The sequence below is a fragment of the Acomys russatus genome, chromosome 4, assembly GCF_903995435.1.
Source record: "Acomys russatus chromosome 4, mAcoRus1.1, whole genome shotgun sequence".
Taxonomy (NCBI): Eukaryota; Metazoa; Chordata; class Mammalia; order Rodentia; family Muridae; genus Acomys; species Acomys russatus.
In genome coordinates this window covers 67,071,785-67,090,735 of record NC_067140.1, presented here as the reverse complement: position 1 = coordinate 67,090,735, position 18,951 = coordinate 67,071,785, and the positions used below count along the sequence as shown (strand labels likewise).

Below are 18,951 nucleotides of genomic sequence, written 5' to 3'. Positions count from 1 at the left end.
CCAGGAGTTGGCTAGAAACAAAAGGTGACAAAAGCAGTGTAGTCAACTTGGGGACAGATTACATCTAGATTCATGTTGAAATGTGCCTTGAAGTTCAGAAATCAGTCATTAGGTCACTTTTCCCTAGGGCATGTAGGGAAGACTGTGATAACAATCCCCACCCCTGATGCCTCTAGGGTTTGTGTTCACAATAGAGTCCAAAGATGGAGCTGGTCCTATGCCTATCCTTTGCCCAGCAAAGGGCACCTTAAAGGAACCCATGAGGAAGCCAGGCATGGTGGCGCACGCCTTTAATCCCAGTACTTGGGAGGCAGAGGTAGGTGGTTCTCTGTGAGTTCAAGGCCAGCCTGATCTACAAAGTGAGTCCCGGATAGCCAGGGCTACACAGGAAAAAACCCTGTCTCAAACAAAACAAAACAAAACAATAAAACAATAAAAAATAAAAACAAATAAAAAAAGGAACCCATGAGGATGCCCTGAATATGCCTCACTGTACTTAAAAAAAAAAATCTTGTTTGTTTGTTTTTCGAGACAGGGTTTCTCTGTGGAGCCTTGGCTGTCCTGGACTCACTTTGTAGACCAGGCTGGCCTCAAACTCACAGTGTTCCGCCTACCTTTGCCTCCCAAGTGCTGGGATTAAAGAGTGCACCATCACCACCTGGCTCAAAATATAATCTTAATTATCTAATGAAATACATTTATTTATTTATTTTAAGATTTTTTATGTATTTTATGTATATGGATACCTTATCTCTATGTATACCTGCACACCAGAAGACAGCTCAGACAGTTGTGAGCTGCTATGTGGGTGCTGGGACTTGAACTCAGGATCTTCAGAAGAGCAGTGAATGCTCTTAACTACTGAGCCATCTCTCTAGCCCCTCACTGTATTTTTTTTCTCTCCTCTCTCTTTCTTTCTGATATGGAGAGATTTATCTGGGGGAAGGAAAGGGGAAAGAATTTAGGGCCTGAGTGGAGAGAGAGAGAGAGAGAGACAGAGATACAGTAGAAGAGAGAGAGACGGGGCCAGGGCAACTGAGGCAGCCTTTCTTTCTTTCTTTCTTTTTTTCTTTCAGATTTATTTATTATGTATACCATGTTCTGCCTGCATGTGAGCCAGCAGGTCAGAAGAGTGCACCAGATCTTATTATAGATGGTTGTGAGCCACCATGTGGTTGCTGGGAATTGAACTCAGGGACTTTGGAAGAACAGCCAGTGCTCTTAACCTCTGAGCCATCTCTCTAGCCCCTGAGGCGGTATTTCTTTTCTTTTTCTGGAGACAGGGTCTCACTGTGTAGCTCTAGCTAGCCTGGAACTTGCTATGTAGATCAGGCTGGTCTTGAACTCATAGAGATGCCTCCTGATATGGGGATTAAAGGCGTGTACCACCACACTCAGCCTAAACCTCACTGTATTTCTGCTATATTAGTAATGAGTCTCCCTGGCCATGAAGGAGGGAAGAATGTGCATCACCCATCTCTAACTGAGGTTTGCACACCCAAAGACTGCAGCACCTTTTCATTTAAAAGTAATAGCATGCCAGATGGTGGTGGCACATGCCTTTAAATACCAGCCCTCGGGAGGCAGAGACAGAGGCAGAGGCAGAAGCCAGTGTGAGTTCAAGACCAGCTTGGTCTATAGAGCGAGTTCCAGGATAGCCAGGGCTATAAAAAGAAATCCTATATTGAAAAACAAAGAAACAGAACAAAAAAAATTAAAAAGGAAATAAAAGAGAACTCACAAGATTTGCACAGATACATTCTTTTTAATTACCTTGATAAAACTAGAACATATTAGCATATGTGTATGCATGTTCACCCCATCCACAGGTGAGAAAAGTGAGGCACAGAGGTTTATACCTGGCCAGAAAGACAGAGCACTATGGAGGCCAAGGCTGTCCTCTCACAGACTCTGCCATTAATTACTATTATGCACTCTGCCTCTCACGTTCTCACCTTAGGCTGGGCAGGAGGGCAAGAACTTGGTACTCACACCTGCTGGCCGGGCACGAGGCAAACAGCTATATCCTTCAATCTCAGAGGAGCTCAGCAAAAGGGAGAGCTCCCCTCTGTTCACAGTGGGAACAAGGCTAGAGAAGCTAAACAATTGCGATGGCCAGAGAAAGGGTGCAACTGAAATCCAAGCCCAGCCCGAGCCCCACCCACTAGGAGTCCATCATCCAGTGTAGGAAGCCAAAGAGAACAGAGACCAGGAGAGAGGAAGTGAAGGGGTCTGGTAAGGGGGCTGGAGCAGGGCTCCCAGGGTCTTCCTCAGGCCTGGAAGCTGCTTCTGGCTTTCTTGGAGTCACAAGAACCTCCAGACCCTCCTTTAGGGTTGCCTGGCTATGGAGGGGACCAGAGGGGCAGAGCGCTCAAAGCTCCCTAAAGACCAGCCACTACTGCTCCTAGGCTCTAGAGACAAGGGCTTAGGCCAGGCTGCAGATGCTACGGAAGTTCTCACCAATACTCCTGTGCTTGTGCTTCAGGAGGCCTAGGTGGAAGAGGGGCACTGTCAACAGAGTGTGATCTCTCCTGATCTTTAGGCTTGGGCCCACAGGGATGATGTTAGGGGCACATAGCACAAAATCCTACACTGCCATGTGAGCAGGTAGCAGAAGCAACGAGGTAATCCAGTGCCCCAAAAAGCTGAAGACCAGAAGATGGCATGAACTAGGACAGAGACACTGTCCCTCCCCCACCCCATAGTGATGGCATCTCGCTGCAGCTTCCACCCTGAGAGCTGAGTGGACCTCACCATCCCTAAGTTCCCCTAACTCAGCTTCCACCAGTGCAAGCCTAGAGAGCATGCTTGGCAGGACTGAGCAGGTGAGTGGCACTTGCTGAGGCTTCAATGGGCCAGGTGCTTACTACGGTACAGCATCACTGCCAGGACTGCAGCCAAGAGTGCACCAGTGGCTCCAAGCCACTTACCCCAGGGCAAAGAACTGTCACAGAGCACTTCCTGTTCTGGGGGCTGCTGGGTGGCTTGTGGCCCGGAGCTTCCTGCCAGGAGGTCAGCACTGGGGACCTCATCCACCTGGATCCTAAAGGATGAATACTCATTCTCCTCTGGGCCATGGTTGGGTTCTGAGGCCAAGGAGCTGCTAGGGCTGATGGCAAGGTCCAAAGAGCACACTGAGAATGGCTCGTTGTCCACCTGGGATACCAGCACACCTGGTTTGCTCATCTCTGGCTCAGAGGGCAAGCTCCTGGAACTATTATGTGGTCTGGGCAGGTTGCTTCCAGTGGGGACTGTGGCTGCTGGAGCCTCCAAGGTCTCCTGGAAATATAAGAAGAGTGTTGGAGAAGTTCAGGTGACAGGGAGATAAGCCAGGTGGTGTGACCAGAGCATGAACTAGTAGTATCCCACAGTTGCCAAGACGACGCCCTCTTGGGGAATCCAACACATTAGTGATACAGGCACAGCTGGGAAGGAGGTGACTGTGACGTTGCAGTATCTCTTCTAGGGCAGCCCTCTCCCATTCCTGGAGCTGCTGTGAGCTCCACAGCTAGGGAGCCCTTGCTGGGGCGTGACTGGGCCTGAAAGCCACATAGTAGCAACAATATCCCAGTGGCCCTAAAAGCTGAGGACCAGAAGATGGCAAAGGGAGGGACCAGAAGGGAACTTGATTCCCTTAGGTGGACAGCTGTACGGCCTTAGCGAAGGTGGCTATAGGGGTCACGAGGCTGGAGGAGCTGCTCCAAGCTGGATGCTTGAGAGCACTGTCAAATGACACACAGGGCACACGAGCCACCATACCCATTCCTCACTACTTCATCTGCAAAATGGTACTGCGGAGCTTAATTGGGGGCTTTGAGCTCCAAATGGTTCGTGTCAGTGGGGGTGGTCCCATGCCCCACCCTGCTGAAGGCCCATGCTTAGCTCTCCTGACTACCATTCCTTCTGGAAAGCAAGGTGTAAGGGCTGGGTGAGGCTCCTTCCCACACCAGGGACAACACAGGGACTAAAGGGCTTGAGGGCAGGAACAGCTGTCTTGGTAAAGTGGCCTGAGTCGCTATTAGGCAGCACAAAGACTCACCTTGGCTTGGCTGCTGCTCCTCTCAGGTGGTGTCATGCTGCCAGGTGGTTTGGCCACACTAGTAGGCACTCTGGATGGCACTAGGCCAGCATACACTGAGTTGATGGGTAATTTTGATGGCGCCATATTGGTGGCTGCAGTAGAGGGCTTTGCACTGATAGGCGACTTGGAGGACACTTTGGAAGGCATGGTGTTCACTGGTACTGACTTGGTGGAAGAAGGCACGGCGCTGGTGGTCACAGAACTGGTGGGAACTCCCTCATTAGTGCTGAGACAGGTGGCAGCCGTGGCCTGGTCACCAGCTCCCTTTGCAAACACCGATCCAGTGGTATCAGGAGAAGGAACTGATACTGTGGCCCCAGGCAAGTGGCTTGTCCGCATGGCAGTACGTGGGAGTGGCTGGAAGGAAACTGTTGGAGACACAGGTCCACGGGCTGATGTGGGAACGGAGTCAACATCTACAGGTGGGGAGACAAAAACAGAAACAAACCCAAAGAATTGTTTTAGCTTAATGGCCACAGAAGGGTCCTCATGCCCTTGGTCACACTGTCCCTGCCACATCCTGCTTCCCATCTGCTGCCCATGGAGAAGACTCTCGGCCCACAGCCCGTAACTTACAGCCCTAGTCTGTCCTGTCACCAAGGTGAAACGGGCTCTACCTTCATCCACATCCAAAAGCTTAGCTCATTATAAATGATTCTTTTTTCCTCCCACCCTAGGCACTTGCCTCTTCTCCCACTTCTGCTCTTCTGCCTGGTCCTGGGCATGAGCATGAGTGTCCTGGGACATCCCCTGACACTGTCCCCTGCTACCTTCTAGCAAGAGCACTCCTGAATCAGGGCAAGAGCCATCAGGATGGCTCAACAGAACCACTAACACCAGTCAACTGAGCCACAGGCACATGCCCGCAAGCATAAGGACCTAGTCGTCCAGGAAGGGAGTTTGATCTAGGGAAACAGGAAGTGGCGGGTGATGACATCAGACTCTTCACAGACTGCTGAGGATACACTTGCCATGGCTGAGAAAGGGCAGAACTGATGTCTGATGTCTCCCGCTAAACCATTAGGACCTGTGCTCACAAACATGCTACAAATGAAATGCCATTTGTGAAAGAAGTCAGGAGCATTAGGTGATTTCCCCCAACTCTGGCAGTTCACATGGCAATCCTAGGGCACTGAGGGTTGGCCAGGCACCAAGGACAAACAGAAGACAGTTTGGAAAGTCTTTGGAAGTGAGCCACTCTGGCCTGGAAGGCAGGGTGAATAGAGTACAGTCCTGAGGGGGCACGGGAGGTTCTGATCCCGGAACCACTTTAGTGGTTTTCTGGTGTCTTGGTTACGTTTCTAATGCTGTGATGATACCATGATCAAGACAACTTGTACAAGAAATCACTTAATCTGGGCCTCACAGTTCCAGAGGGTTAGAGTCCATGACCATCATGGTGGGGAGCATGGCAGCAAGCAGGCAGGGATGGCGTTGGAACAGTAGCTGAGAGCCTATATCTGACCTATAGCATGAGGCAGAATGAGAGAGAGAGAGAGAGAGAGAGAGAGAGAGAGAGAGAGAGAGAGAGAGAGAGAGAGAGAGAGAGAGAGAACGTGCTAACTGGGGATGACATGGGCATTTAAAAACTCCAAGCCCACCTCCTTGACAACAAGGCCACACCCTCTAGCTCTCCCTGAACAGTCCTACCAGCTGAGGAACCAAGTATTCAGATGTAGGAGCCTGTGGGAGCAATTCCCATTCAAACCAGCACAGCTGGGATCTGGAGATCGCCTTGTACAGAGCAGTGCTTAAAGCTCCACCACCAGCTGCTCCTATGCTATCCTTTCTGTCTTCAGACCCTGGAAAATCCCTACCAGGTCCTTTTTCCTGAGTGCAGAAACAGCCCTAGTGTTCTTCACCCCCGCCTCTCTCTCTCTCTCTCTCTCTCTCTCCCTCATATGCAGCAACGTACAATAGACATGTACAGGGCTATCACACTCTCCAATGTGATGTTGTCGGCTTCCCCACTCTCAGAATTTTGGCTGGCCTTATAATTTGTTCTGACCACAGAATTAGAGCAGGAGTAATAAGGCCAGTTTCAAGCCTATGCTCAGAGCCCTGCCTCTCTTTTACCCAGAGCCTTGCCCACGTGCCAGGGCTTGGGTTTCTGTGCTAGAGGATGAGAGAATGAAGAGACACCAGCCAATAGGGAGTAACAGAACATGTGTATATGTCCGTGAATGCATAAGAGGAAAAGCAGCAAGACCAGAAGATGCAGCCATGTGGTAATAAATGAGTGCATTTTGAGCCGCTGCTACTACACCTACACACACACACACACACACACACACACACACACACACACACACACATGTGCACGTGCACTCACTCACTTACTTTGAAGTAAATACCCTTTATTTCTATCCTGCCTCCTTGGGAGGTCCGAGAGACCCTGTAACAGCACATTCTATGCATACTTGCTGTGTAAGTGCCACTGAGTTCTGTTTCCTGCTCAGGATGCTCTCTGGAGGGCTGAGGGCTGAGAGCTTGCGGGTTAGGTGAGGGCATCACAGAGCCACCAGACATCCTCGGAATGGCCCCGAAGTTGGCCTGTGGGGTTTGCTCTGAGTTCTGCAATAGAGGAAATGGAAATAAAGCGGTGTTCCTTCCAAGAGCTGACAAAGGGCAGCAGATATTTATGGGGCGTGCCTATAGGCCTCAGCTCCTGTTCTAGAGCCCAGGACCCTAGGGAATCCATGCCTTGCTTCTGGCCCCGGGTAACCTTTATAGCGAGGGTGTAGCTCACAGACAATATACTTACCTAATATAAGTCTTCAGTCCCTGGTACCTATTTGGTTTTGTTGTTGCTGGTTTTGTTTTGTTTTGCAATAGGGTCTTATGTATCTCTCCTTAGCTTTGAACTTACTATGTGGCTAAGGATGACTCTAAATTCTGACCCACCTGCCTCCAACTCCTGAGTGTTAGGCATATAGATGTGTGTCGTCATGCCCAGTTTATATTGTGCTGGACACTGACCACAGGGACGTGTGTGTGCTAGACAAGCACTCCACCAACTGACAGCTACATCCCAGCCTCCCCAAATGACCTCAAGTGCTTTAAAAAACAAAAAACAAGGGGCTGGAGAGATGGCTTAGTGGTTAAGAGCACTGACTGCTCTTCCAGAGGACCCGGGTTCATATCCCACCACCCACATGGCAGTTCACACCTGTCTGTAACTCCATGATCTGACACCCTTACACAGACACACAAGCAGACAAAATGCTAATGCACATAAAATAAAATAAATAAATGTTAAAAATAAATAAATAACAAACATTCACTGCCCATGTTCCCCATCCATGTGTCTGTCTGGCTCTGTGGCCACTACATATAGCCCTTTCTTTAGCAGTTTCTGCACAAACCCTATAGCTTCAGACCCACAGTTCAGGGTCTCTTCTACACCCCGTGGCCAACTCACTTCATCTCAGAAGAACTAGTTGTCTTCCCTCAATACCTGCCTTTAGGGTTGATAATTAAGAGCCCTGTTACCATCCATCCCTGTCTTCCTGAGCCTTCATATCACTTCCTTCATATTCAAATCTGGTTACACTCCAGTCTTTCTTACCAGGACCATTGCAAAGACCTCAAAACCATAGCCTCCTAGTGAGATGACAACAGAGTGCTAAGGGGACAGTAGGCCTGGCCAGCAGCTAGGTAGCTAGTTAGAGAACCCTAGATGAGCTTTGACTTCTCAGGAGGTAGGAAGGGGCTTCTGAAAGGCTGGGTGGGCAGGACAGCACACAATCAGGCAGCTTGAAGTAGATTATGAGAACTTACCTCTACTGGGGATGTTGGTGGCTGGGTATCCTGGACAGGCCTGGGGTAACCTGGTTTCTCTTGGTAGCCATTGTCAGGGATGCTGTGGCCTGATGCAAACGCAGGAGGTCCCGAAACTGTGGCAGGAATAGCTGGTGACTCCAGTGGGGCTAGGGAGCGCAGTGGGGTCCCTAAAGGACAAAGATATAGTGATGTCCAGAGAGAATCAGAAGTATCCTGGTCATAGAAGAGGCCTGGATGCTTTGGAGCATCTAACCTCCCTTCAATAACTCCACAAGCTGACCTGATGTGGGAAGCATTCACTAGACATGATAAACCTCACCGGGGAGGGGGCAAGAAAGAGAGAGGGAAGCCGAGCGTGGTGGCACACGCCTTTAATCTCAGCATTTGGGAGGCAAAGGCAGGTGGATCTCTGTGAGTTCGAGGCCAGCCTTGTCTCCAAAAGCGAGTCCAGGACAGCTAAGGCTACACAGAGAAACCTTGTCTCAAAAACAAAAACCAAACCAACCAAACAAACAAAAAACAAAAACAAAAAGAGAGAGGGAACTGGGGAAGACAGGAAGGTGGCAAGGAAGATAGGGTTGGTGGGCACAAACCCCTCACCAGCCAGACTGTTAGTGTTCACTCTCATCCTCTGTCCCAAAGCTTTCTCCTCACAGCTGTCATCCCCAACTGACCGCTGCCATGACTCATCTCTGACTCTACCATAGCCATTTCTTATTTGAGAATGCACGGTTAACTTCCACAAATGAGAGCAACTTGGAAAGAAGGGAGGAAAAGAGAAAGAGAAGCAAACACGGTATGTCAAGATTGGCTTGATATTTCTTCCTGGATCTTCTCTTCAGGCTCAAACACCAACCCCCTTCTGGTCCCATGACTTAGCAGTGACACTGAGAAGAATTAAGGAGCAGCTAGGCAGCTGGATATGGGGGTTAAAAACCAGGATGTTCTCAGAGAAACCTTGGGCAGGGGAAGAAAAACAGAGAGTTGGGCAAGCTATTGGGTGTAGACTCTATACTCTACACTCTGTAGAGAAAGGAGATAGGGAGGAAATGAGGACAAGTAGGGAGGCAAACACCAGAGCCACCAAACGACAGCAGGTACCTTGTGCTGGGCACAGGGAAGGTGTGGGGCCCCAGCTAAGCACTCAGCAGGCATTGTCCCGTGGTGTCTAGACACTGCAGCCACACCTGAGGGATATCTCCATTAGCCCCACTATGACAGACTGAAAAATCAAAGGATATGGCCAAAGGGACATAGCCAGTGAGGTGGCTCAGATACATCCTATGATGGACAGTGATGGAGACAGACAGACAGGAGGTACAAGGGTGAAGGAAGAGGGAGATTGCAAGCCATGGAAACAGGCATGGGCCCAGGAAGAAGGCTAGGGCAGGATGCTCACCAGGAGGCAGGTAGCTCTGATAAACTCGAGTTACTTGCTCAGCCAGCCCAGGCAGCTCACAGATTCTCAGTGCCCGGATGAAGTACTCCACCCAGCCAAGCCGACGCTGGAGCTTATTGAAGAGTTCCCAGAGTGTGTCCTGGTTCCCTAGTTGCTTGTAGGAAGCCCGCAGTCGATCCTGGAAGACAGCACAGCCACCCTACTCAGGCCAGGTAGTCTAGCTTTTTGTCCACTCAGAAGAGAGCTACACAAAGGGAACACTAAGAAAGCCACAAGAGAAAGCAGGACGGTGGTGGCACACGCCTTTAATCCCAGCACCTGGGAAGCAGAGGCAGGTAGATCTCTGTGAGTTCAAGGCCAGCCTGGACTACAAAGCAAGTTCCAGGACAGCCAGGGCTACACGGAGAAACCCAGTCTCGAAAAACAAAACAAACTAAACAAACAAACAAAAAAGAAAGAAAGAAAGCCACAAGAGAAAGGCAGCTAACTGAAACTGGGTGAGAGGCAGGACAAGACAAGGATGGTAGCCCAAGTATTAAGTGAGGAGGAACAATCAACTAGTATAAAGGAAGCAGCCAGGAAAAGGCCATGGCCAGGTTTGCAGGCATTGTCCTAGTAAATGCTATGATCATCCCTACTTTACAGATGAGGAAACAGAGGTTTAGCAGAAGCAAAACAGCATGGGGCGGGAGCAGGGGGTGTGTGTGTGTGCAAAGCTTGAATCAGACAGCCCCTAAAGCAAAGAGAAGAGTCTGCGTGAGTTGAGAAGGGCGAGGGGCCTAGCAACCATGGGATGAAAGGGACAGAAAAGAAAGGAGAGGAGACCTAGACTGGGAAGCAAGGCCGGTGAGGGGACTCCTGGGGAAGTTCTAGAAATACGATAGCAGCTGTAGTATATTTTTTATTCACTGGATTCCCACTTGAAAATGACCAATCAGCTCTTTTCTTTCTGGAGCCATGTAAGCCACGGTCACAGCCACATCGGTGAGCATCACAGGCACCCAAGAGGCAGAAGGAATGCTGGAGGCATGCATCACCACAGCATCAACTTTGACAACTATGTTGGCTCTGTTTCTTAACAATTAAACTTTATTATACAACCCAACTAGCTTACACAAAAGGGAAAAAAGGAAGGGCAAGCTCCCTAAGCAGCCAGTCATCCTGAAGGTCAAATTCTTCAGCAGAGGAGCTGAAGAGAAGAAAAAGAAGGGTGTTGGAGGTACCGGCGTCCTGAAGCTGCCTGGGGAGGTTAATTAAATACTAACATTTTCACAAAAATAAATAAATAAATAAATAGAAAAAAAAAAAAAAGAAAGAAAAGAAAATGATTAATCAGCTTGTAGTCCCAACACCTCCTCAGTTGGAGGATTACACATCTGAGACCAGACTGAGCTACATAGTAAGACCGTGTCTAAAGAAGGAAGGAAGGAAGAAAAAAAGGAAGGAATAAAGGAAGGAGAGAGTGGAATGGAAGGGCATGAGGAAAACTTGGAGGAAGAGGAGAAGAAAAACAAGTGACAATCCACAGGAAACATCTTCTATGGGCTAGATGACTGGGTGTCCCCATGAATGCTCTAAACAAGGTAAGGCCAGCACACTCTCCTAACTGGCCAGCCCTCCACTGTAACAGCATCTGCACAGGAGACCTCACAAGAAACAACAGTCCTGAGACCCCTAGAACAGGAGAGCCCAGCAGCACGTGGGCAGCTCTGGGAACACAGGAGCCCATCCCATCTGAGAAGAGCCAAGAACACTGGGAGTGCAGGAGCCCACAGCAAGTGCTCCAAGTCCTCAGCACTGACACTCCAGACTCCACCCCAGGAAAAGGTCCTGTGAGAGAAAGATCAAAGCCAAGCAGGACCAGGACCCAAGGGCAAGCAAAGAGAAGGTTCTGAAAAATAGGAAGCCAGAGCCTAGAAACCTGCTGATCTGATGCCATGTTCCTGAGTGCAACATAAAAATGAAAGGAATTCAGGAAGGTTAGAAAAGCCACCATGAATGCGCTTGATCTAAAAGGCAGATCAGAAAAGCAGGCAAATGGCAGCCTCAGGGGAGGGGAGGAAGCAGGTAGCCCTGACCTGGGAGAAGAGCTGGGGCAAGCCGAAACCTGGAACGCCGGCCCTGTGCCCTTCACACTGGCCAGCTCTGGCTTCTCTGGCTCACCTGGTCACTGGCTGTGAGGCAGGGCAGGTAAGGCAGGATCTCCAGAACATCAACACAGCAAAACTTGCTGTGGTTGTCGCGGATATACTTATAGGTCTTGTCCTCGGCAAATGTCATGGCTGCTCAGCTTCTGGAGTGACACGGTCCCTGGGAGGGTGGGATGGGCTGAGAGATGGACTGGAAGAAAGATCACACAGGAAAACAAGTGGGGTTGGAGGAAGGCATTTTTTTTTTCTCAGCTTCTAGAATCTTTGCTTTTTTTTCCTTTAACTTTTACCTCCTTTAAGATTTCTTTTATTAATTTGAAAGGTTATGTGTATGTGCATAGGCATGAGTGTACCTATGCATGAGTGAAGGTGCCTGGGGAGGACAGAGGAGGACACTGGAACCCCTGGAGCTGGAGTAGCAGGTGGTTGTAAGCAGTCAGATGGGGGTGCTGGGATTTGAACTCTGGTCCTCTGGAAGAGCAGCACATTCTCCCAATTGTCAAGCCACCTCTCCATTCCTAATCCTTACTTCTATAAACAACCTGTGCTATCAGACTGGATAAGAGGCTCGAAAAAATCTTCCTTAAAAGCGAATTGATGAGCAGAGAGCTAGCGATCTAGGACCGTCTTCTGCCTTTTTAGGTTTATTCATTGTTACTAAGGGTTTTCAGCTGCCTCTAACACAGGAGGTATTGAACCTAGCTCTTCAGGCTGTGTGAAGGGTTCTGGATCCACTCCTATCTCTAAGGTAGGATAGTACAAGAGTCACCTACAAATGTTGCTTCTTTTGGGAATACTGAAAACAGACAGATAAAAGGAGGAGCTGCCCAACCTAATGATAGTAGGATAATTCTACTGTAAAGATGGAGAAGTAGCAGCACAAAGAAATTAGGGGGCTTGCTAGCTATGGAAGAGCAAAGAACTGAGGTCTCTCACATCAGATTGTTTCTCACATGATGCTGGCCCACCACAGAAGCTTACCATATTTACCTGTATATGTCCTCATGGGAGAAAACTGAGTTTCACTACACTGTAGTCACATTATAACTCAGGGTAAATTACTAGCCTTTTCCATAGTGGTTCAGAGAGGGGCTGGGGAGACGGGAAAGAGCAGTTACTTGAGAGCATTACTAAAGAGATGGCCTAGAGCAGAGAAAGTCTAGAGCAGAGATGGCCTAGAGCAGAGAAGGTCTAGAGCAGAGATGGTCCAGAGCAGAGATGGTCTAGAGTAGAGATGGTTTAAAGCACAGATGGTCTAGAGCAGAGATGGTTTGGAGCAGAGATGGTCTAGAGCAGAGATGGTCTAGAGCAGAGACAGTCTAGAGCAGAGATGGTTTGGAGCAGAGATTATGGTCTGGAGCAGAGATTAAGGTCTAGAGCAGAGATGGTTTAGCGCAGTGGTTCTCAGCCTTCTTAACGCTGTGCCCCTGTAACAGTTCATGTGGTGGGGAACCCCAACTATAACATTATTTGCCATTTTATAACTGCAATTTGCTACTATTATGAATCACAATGTACCTGTGTTTTCTGATGGTCTTAGGCGACCCCATGAAAGGGTTGTTTGACCCCCCAAAGGGGTCACAAGACCACTGATTTAGATGGTTTAGTAGAAAGGGGCACTTACTTACCTGCTACTTTTCCAGGGGACCTGAGTTCGGTTCCCAGCACCCACACCTGGTGGCTTGAAACTGCCTGTAATTCTAGCTCCAGGAGATCTGACTCTGAGCCTGCCCACATTTGGTATACATTCACACAGACATACAGAATTTTTAGCTGGGCACAGTGGTCCACACCTGTAATCCTAGCACTCAGGGCGGCAGATCTCTGTGAGTTTGAGGCCAGCCTCGTCTATAAAGTGAGTCCAGGACAGGCAAGGCTACACAGAGAAACCCTGTCTTGAAACAAATTTTTTAAAAAAAATAATGGTTTCAGAGCTTCTACAACAGAGAAATTCAGACACATAAGCTTAAATTTTAAAATGATTTGCCGGACATGGTGGCGCACACCTTTAATTCCAGAAGTCAGGAGGCAGAGGCAGGCTGACTGCTGTGAGTTTGAGGCCAGCCTGGTCTACAAAGTGAGTCTAGGATAGCCAAGGCTACACAGAGAAACCCTGTTTTGAATAACAAAAAAAAAAAATTAGTTTTTTTCAAATTATTTATGTGTATGGGTGTTTTGTCTGGTGCCCATGGAGGTCAGAAGGTGGCCTCAGAGGCCCTGGAGCTGGAGTTACAGAAGGTTGTGAGTGGCCATGCAGGCGCTGGGAATCAAACCCAGGTCCTATGGGAAAGTAGTGCTCTTACCACTGACCATCTCTCCAGCCCCAAGATTATTAACATCTTAGGTACATGTATGTCTGTGGACCAAGTTCCTACAGAGGCCAGCAGAGGGCATCTAATCCTCTGGAACAAATGGTTATGAGCTGCCACATGGGTACTAGAACTCAAATGTGGGTCCTCCGGAAAAGCAGTCAGTGCTCTAACCACTGAGCCTTCTTCCCACAAGCCCCACTAAGCCTTAAAAATGTAAAACTAATCCACTTTAAAATTTTTACCCATTTATTTATTATTGTAAGCGAGTGGTGGGTGTGGGGATGTGTGTTCACACATGTCACAGCACACATGTGAACATTGGAGGACAACTTTTGTGGGTTGGTTCTCCCCTTCCACCTTGAGTTCCAGGGCTTGAACTCCGGCTATGAGGCTTACACAGCAAGCACTTTTACCTGCTGAGCCATTTGAGCCACAATCGACAATTACATGTGTTTTGCTTACTTATCTCTTATTTGCTCTCCACATCAGGCATAAAAAAGACAAAACATGCCATATCCGATTTATGTTCTATTGGAGCAGAACAGGTACCAGATCAGTTAGCACATACGTAGACGGTAAGTCCAGATAGTAATTCTGATTATGAAGAAAGCAAAGGGAAGACAGTGGGACAGAACTCCAGGCGGAAACACCTTGCTTAAGCTGAGGTGAGCAAGGAAAGCCCTTTGATTGGTAATGTCTGAGCTGAGTGGTTCTGCACCGTGAAAAGACTGGAGTCTCGAACAGAACGCAAAGCAGACGCCAATGCTCTACGATGTGATTGAGCGGAGCGTGGAGTGTTCGAAGAGAAAGGCGAGTGAAGCGATTTAAAAAGCTAAGAGGAGGGACAGAGGTTAAGGAAGAGGCTACCAGCAGGTAAGGTGTCGTGGGAAGGACTTTGGGTTTTCCTTGGGGTGAAACACAGAAGCCCAGGATGGAAGGAGGTGGACAAGTCACGAGACCATGTTGGGGATGCTGATGGGTGTGGCCAGGAGGTGGGCACGGGCGGCTATATCCCTGGTGCTTTGTGGATGTAGTGGTGGGGGGGGGGGGCGCCAAATGTTGCTTCCTGGGAGCTGGGACAAGGAAGGTGCCATTCACTGCACTAGGGAAGTCAGGGGAGAGGCATGGAAAGATGGCACTGCAGAGCTCCACTTAGACAGGGTTAACAAATTGTTGGATTCCAAGAGGATTGCTCCGAAGAAAAGAAAGAAGTGGGAGAAGAGGGAACAAAGTGCCCTTCATCGAGTATGAGGCCTCTGGGAGTCGGTGTTGCAGAGCAGAGGGTACCCACATGTGTCAGGTGCACTGCTGACTACCTACCAGATGCTGCGTTCCTAAGAGCTACAGATGGACGGGCAGATCAGGGAGATAAGGCCGAATGAAGGATTAGCTGTGTGGAGGTCAGGCTGGCGAAACCCTGCCCCCTCCTTGCCCAGGTCACCTGAAAGATGTGCTGAGGGAGTCAAATTAGCAATTTTCCGCAGTCCAACCACAACTCTGAATGCACAGATGTGGGGAGGCAAGTGCCCCGCCCTGCCCCCAGGGCTGAGGACGCTCACGTTTATTCATTTCTTGGAGGTTCACTGTTAACAGGAGCAGCCTGGGGTTCTTTCATTTAGTCCTTTGACATAATCACAAGAGAAGGGAAGTGATACCAAGCTACACGGCTGACCTGCAGCTGGGTGGAATTTGAACCCCAGACTTGTTGCCGTGGACTATGCCAAGGTCACTGCCTAGGGATGGGACTACATGGAGAGAAAGCTTTTGAAGACACAGAAGTCCCTCAGACACTGCTGGCATTAATGCTGCCCTCACGGACATTCACCAGAGTTCTGACTGAGATCGAGGCTAAATGCCCTTCAAGTTTTTGACGTTTCGCGGTGTCCAAAGAACATTGGTTTTGCTTTCCTTTGTTTTCATCCTTTTCCTCAAACTTCTTTCCCATCTCAGAGAAAGGGAGATTGGCAGCGGTGTTCAGGACACAGCAAAGCTTCCGACCTGACTTTCACAGAGCTTCTGACCGGGTCACAGAAAGAAAATAGCCACACTCCCGAGGGACAGGTTTCCTGGCCTCAGGCTAGATTCCTGGGAGGGACACAGGTCTCCAAGTGCAGGGAGGCTGTTTTGAACAGGTGTCACTGTCGACAACTGTCCAGACCCAGGATCAGGCCTCAATCAGGACTGGCAGGCCTAGACCCTGGCGCCGCTGCCACAGGTCGTCGCGCGCGGCCAGGCCTGGGAGAAGCAGGAGGAACTCCGAGTTCTTCCTGTCCAGCCAGAGCAAACGCTCTGCACCACCTATCTGCTCACTAAGGGCGCTGGATGAGGCTCTGGGAAGTGCCGGGGTCCCAAATACGTGTGCGGCAGACCGCGTTCTCCTAGTCCCGTTCAGAAACCTCCCCGACCCCGCAAGCCCAGGCCTGGAAACTCCTGCGGACTCCGAGCCGCATTCGGTTCCGACCAATGTCCCCTCCCTGAAGGACGTCGGTGACCACTGAGCCCTGAGTACCCACGCCCGTACAGCGAACTTACCGTAAGTCAGACTAAGCCACAGGTTGACCGCATTCGACTGTGCAGAGCCCTCCCAGAGGAAGGGGGCGGGGCGGGGCGAGGCTGGCCGCGCGGCCATTGGCCAGGCGTGGGGTAGGGAGGGGCGGGGCCGGAAGCGCGACCATTGGCCAAGCCGTGGCAGGATGGAGCCTGGGCGCGGCTGTTGGTTGGCCTGGGAGGGCCTGGGCGGTGCAGGGCCAGGCCGGTCGCAAGGCCCTTAGACCGGTCTCGGTTTTATGAGCTGCAGGTCTAATCGCAACTGTTCCGCAGGTCTTGCTTCGGGGCTGTTCTGGTTGTCTGCAGGGACGTAAAGGAGCAGCTCATTTTTTTCGCGCTTGGTCTAGAAGTTTCCTTATTTTCCAGGGAAAGTCCAGAGCCCAGAAAACTGGCATTCTTGAATTCTGTTTCACATCTCATGCAGAGCAGCTCTTCTTCTAGTCAACTGCTGGAGGAGAGAGAGTCTTCGTGTGACCCACTCTTATGTCTCTAGCGCCTGGCACGCGTTCTCTATAAACGTGCCGGTGTCACTCAAAATGTCACAGGGGCGTGAGTGCTTAGCCAGGTGACATAAGCTGGGCCGGTGGGAACATGATGCAGCAAATGACTTCGGGGTATATACCAATCTCGGCGTGTGCACCACGTTTCAACCGCTTGTAACTCCAGCTCCAAGATGATCAGACCCCTCTGACTTCCACTGCCATCTGCACTCACTGTACACATATTCAGGTGCTGAAGACTAAAGTAATAGTTTCTTAAACCACATTCACTAGAAATTGTCCTAGTGACTTTATTCATAATAGGCAAGTTATGAAACCAGTTCAAATGCTATCAGTAAAATGAATGGGCAGACTGTGACTAGTGCACAGCAGTGAAGGGTGACAACTTTTTGATGCACATAACACTGATAAGATAGTGGAATAAGTGGCATGGCTAAATGGTGCTTAGCTAATAGAGACAAACAAAAGAATGTATGGTGTTTTGTTTTGTTTTGTTTTCTCCCAGTTACATGTTTCAATAAGTAAAAACTAACATACTCAGGAAGAAATGGTATTAGTTACCTCGGCATGTGTAGAGGTTGGAAACATAGGTGGTGAGTACACAGCTTGGGCATATGTAATAATGTATCAACCGGGCCTGGTGAGGTGGCTCAGCAGGTAAAGGCACCTGGCTGCCAAGCCTGAAGATCTAAGTCTTGTCCCTGTAATCTACATGATGGAAGGAAAACTGACCCCCCAAAGCATTGGCATTTATCCACCCTGCACCCCCATAAATGTAAAACATGAAAAATTAGAAAAACGCACCAATGGCATACTGTCTGACGTAGTTTTTAAAGAGAAGCCTAAGGGATTCAGTGGAGATCAGAAGGTTAGAGAGGCTGCCAAACAGAATTTTAGGGTGTGACAAAGATGCTGGAACTCTTGGAATGGGATTTCATTACTGTTTGTCTTGGGTAGCGTTTCTGTTGCTATGAAGAGACACTGTGAGCATGGCAACTCTTATAAAGGAAAGCATTTAATTGGGACTGGCTTACAGTTGAGAGGTTTAGCCCATTATCATCATGGCGGGAAGCATGGCAGCACGCAGGCAGACATGGTGCTGGAGAGGTGGCTGAGAGCTCTTCATTTGGATCTTCAGGCAGCAGGAAGGACAGAGAGCCACTGGGCCTAGGCTGAGCTTCTGAGACCTCAACGCCCATCCCTGGTAACACATTTCTTCCAACAAGGCCACACTTCCCAGAGTGCTACTCCCTAGGCACCAATAGGGGCCTTTTCATTCAGACCATTGCACTGCTCTTGATAGTTGTGCAAATGGTTCCACATTTTTTAGCATATGTAAATCACACATAAGTTTCATCCCTGGGACCAACATGGCAGAAGAGCTCCCTGAGAGCTGTCTTCTAATCTCCACACCTGCCTGTCCCCTCATCTACAAAACAAATTTGAAAATGTAAAAAGCAATTTTTAAAAAAATGAGTGTTAGTGATTTAGTCTTACTGAAAACAACCATGGGCCCTTTTGTTTTTTTCAAGACAGGGCTTCTCTGTGTAACATCCCTGACTGCCCTGGAACTCACTCTGTAGACCAGGCTGGCCTCGAACTCACAGAGATCTACCTGCCTCTGCTTCCTGAGTGCTGAAATTAAAGGGGTGCGCGCCACCACCGCCCAGCTGGATCAACCATGGACTCTTATTTAATTCTTGCAGAAAGGGCACCAGGCCTGTGAGGGCCAGCTTCTAAACACGGTTATAGATAGCCCTGACCTTGCCCCACTTCGAAGGGCATTGAAACAACCCAGCTTCCTGGCGTGCGTGGTTCCCAGTCACCTGTCCAACAGTTCTTTTAAAACTCTGGACACGGGACAATGTCATGCCTCCGGCATTCTGAACCCCATTGGCCATACTTCAAATGTGAAATTCGTCTGGATATTGGCCACTAAGATACAGAACATTTCTATCTTACAAAGTCCCACTGACCTGCAAAATAACTTCGAAAATGTTACGGTCACATGATACAGCCTATGACCCAGCACTTAGGAGGTGGAGGTAGAAGCAAGAGCATCCAAAGTTTGAAGTCAGTCTGGCTACATAGCAAGCCCCTGTCTCAAAAAGAAAAAAAGAAAACAACCAAACCAAAACAAAAAACAAAAAACAAGAGAGAGAGAGAGAGAGAGAGAGAG

At 49.2% G+C, this 18,951-nt stretch overlaps 1 protein-coding gene across 2 annotated transcripts; it reads right to left on the bottom strand.

The window, feature by feature from the left end:
- Positions 1-1,906: 1,906 nt before the first annotated feature.
- Positions 1,907-15,437, bottom strand: Mavs (mitochondrial antiviral signaling protein). Of its 2 annotated transcripts, XM_051144654.1 has the most exons (7): positions 15,285-15,437; positions 11,427-11,603; positions 9,264-9,441; positions 7,862-8,031; positions 6,502-6,655; positions 4,040-4,497; positions 1,907-3,279 (listed from the first exon to the last, which is right to left on the bottom strand). In XM_051144654.1, exons 2-7 carry the CDS (start codon positions 11,541-11,543, stop codon positions 2,848-2,850), a joined length of 1,509 nt encoding a protein of 502 aa, XP_051000611.1. In that variant the 5' UTR covers positions 11,544-11,603; positions 15,285-15,437; the 3' UTR covers positions 1,907-2,847. The 2 variants fall into 2 exon arrangements, with proteins under 2 accessions (XP_051000611.1, XP_051000612.1); XM_051144655.1 differs by lacking the exons at positions 9,264-9,441; positions 11,427-11,603; positions 15,285-15,437 and adding an exon at positions 8,465-9,158.
- Positions 15,438-18,951: the final 3,514 nt, after the last annotated feature.

Coding starts and splice junctions, on each gene's coding strand:
- Mavs (XM_051144654.1), bottom strand. CDS start 11,543: ATGACATTTGCCGAGGACAAGACCTATAAGTATATCCGCGACAACCAC. Junction 9,442..11,426: donor GCCTCACAGCCAGTGACCAG/GTGAGCCAGAGA, acceptor GCTGTCTTCCAG/GATCGACTGCGGGCTTCCTA. Junction 6,656..7,861: donor CACCAACATCCCCAGTAGAG/GTAAGTTCTCAT, acceptor CCTCTATTGCAG/AACTCAGAGCAAACCCCACA.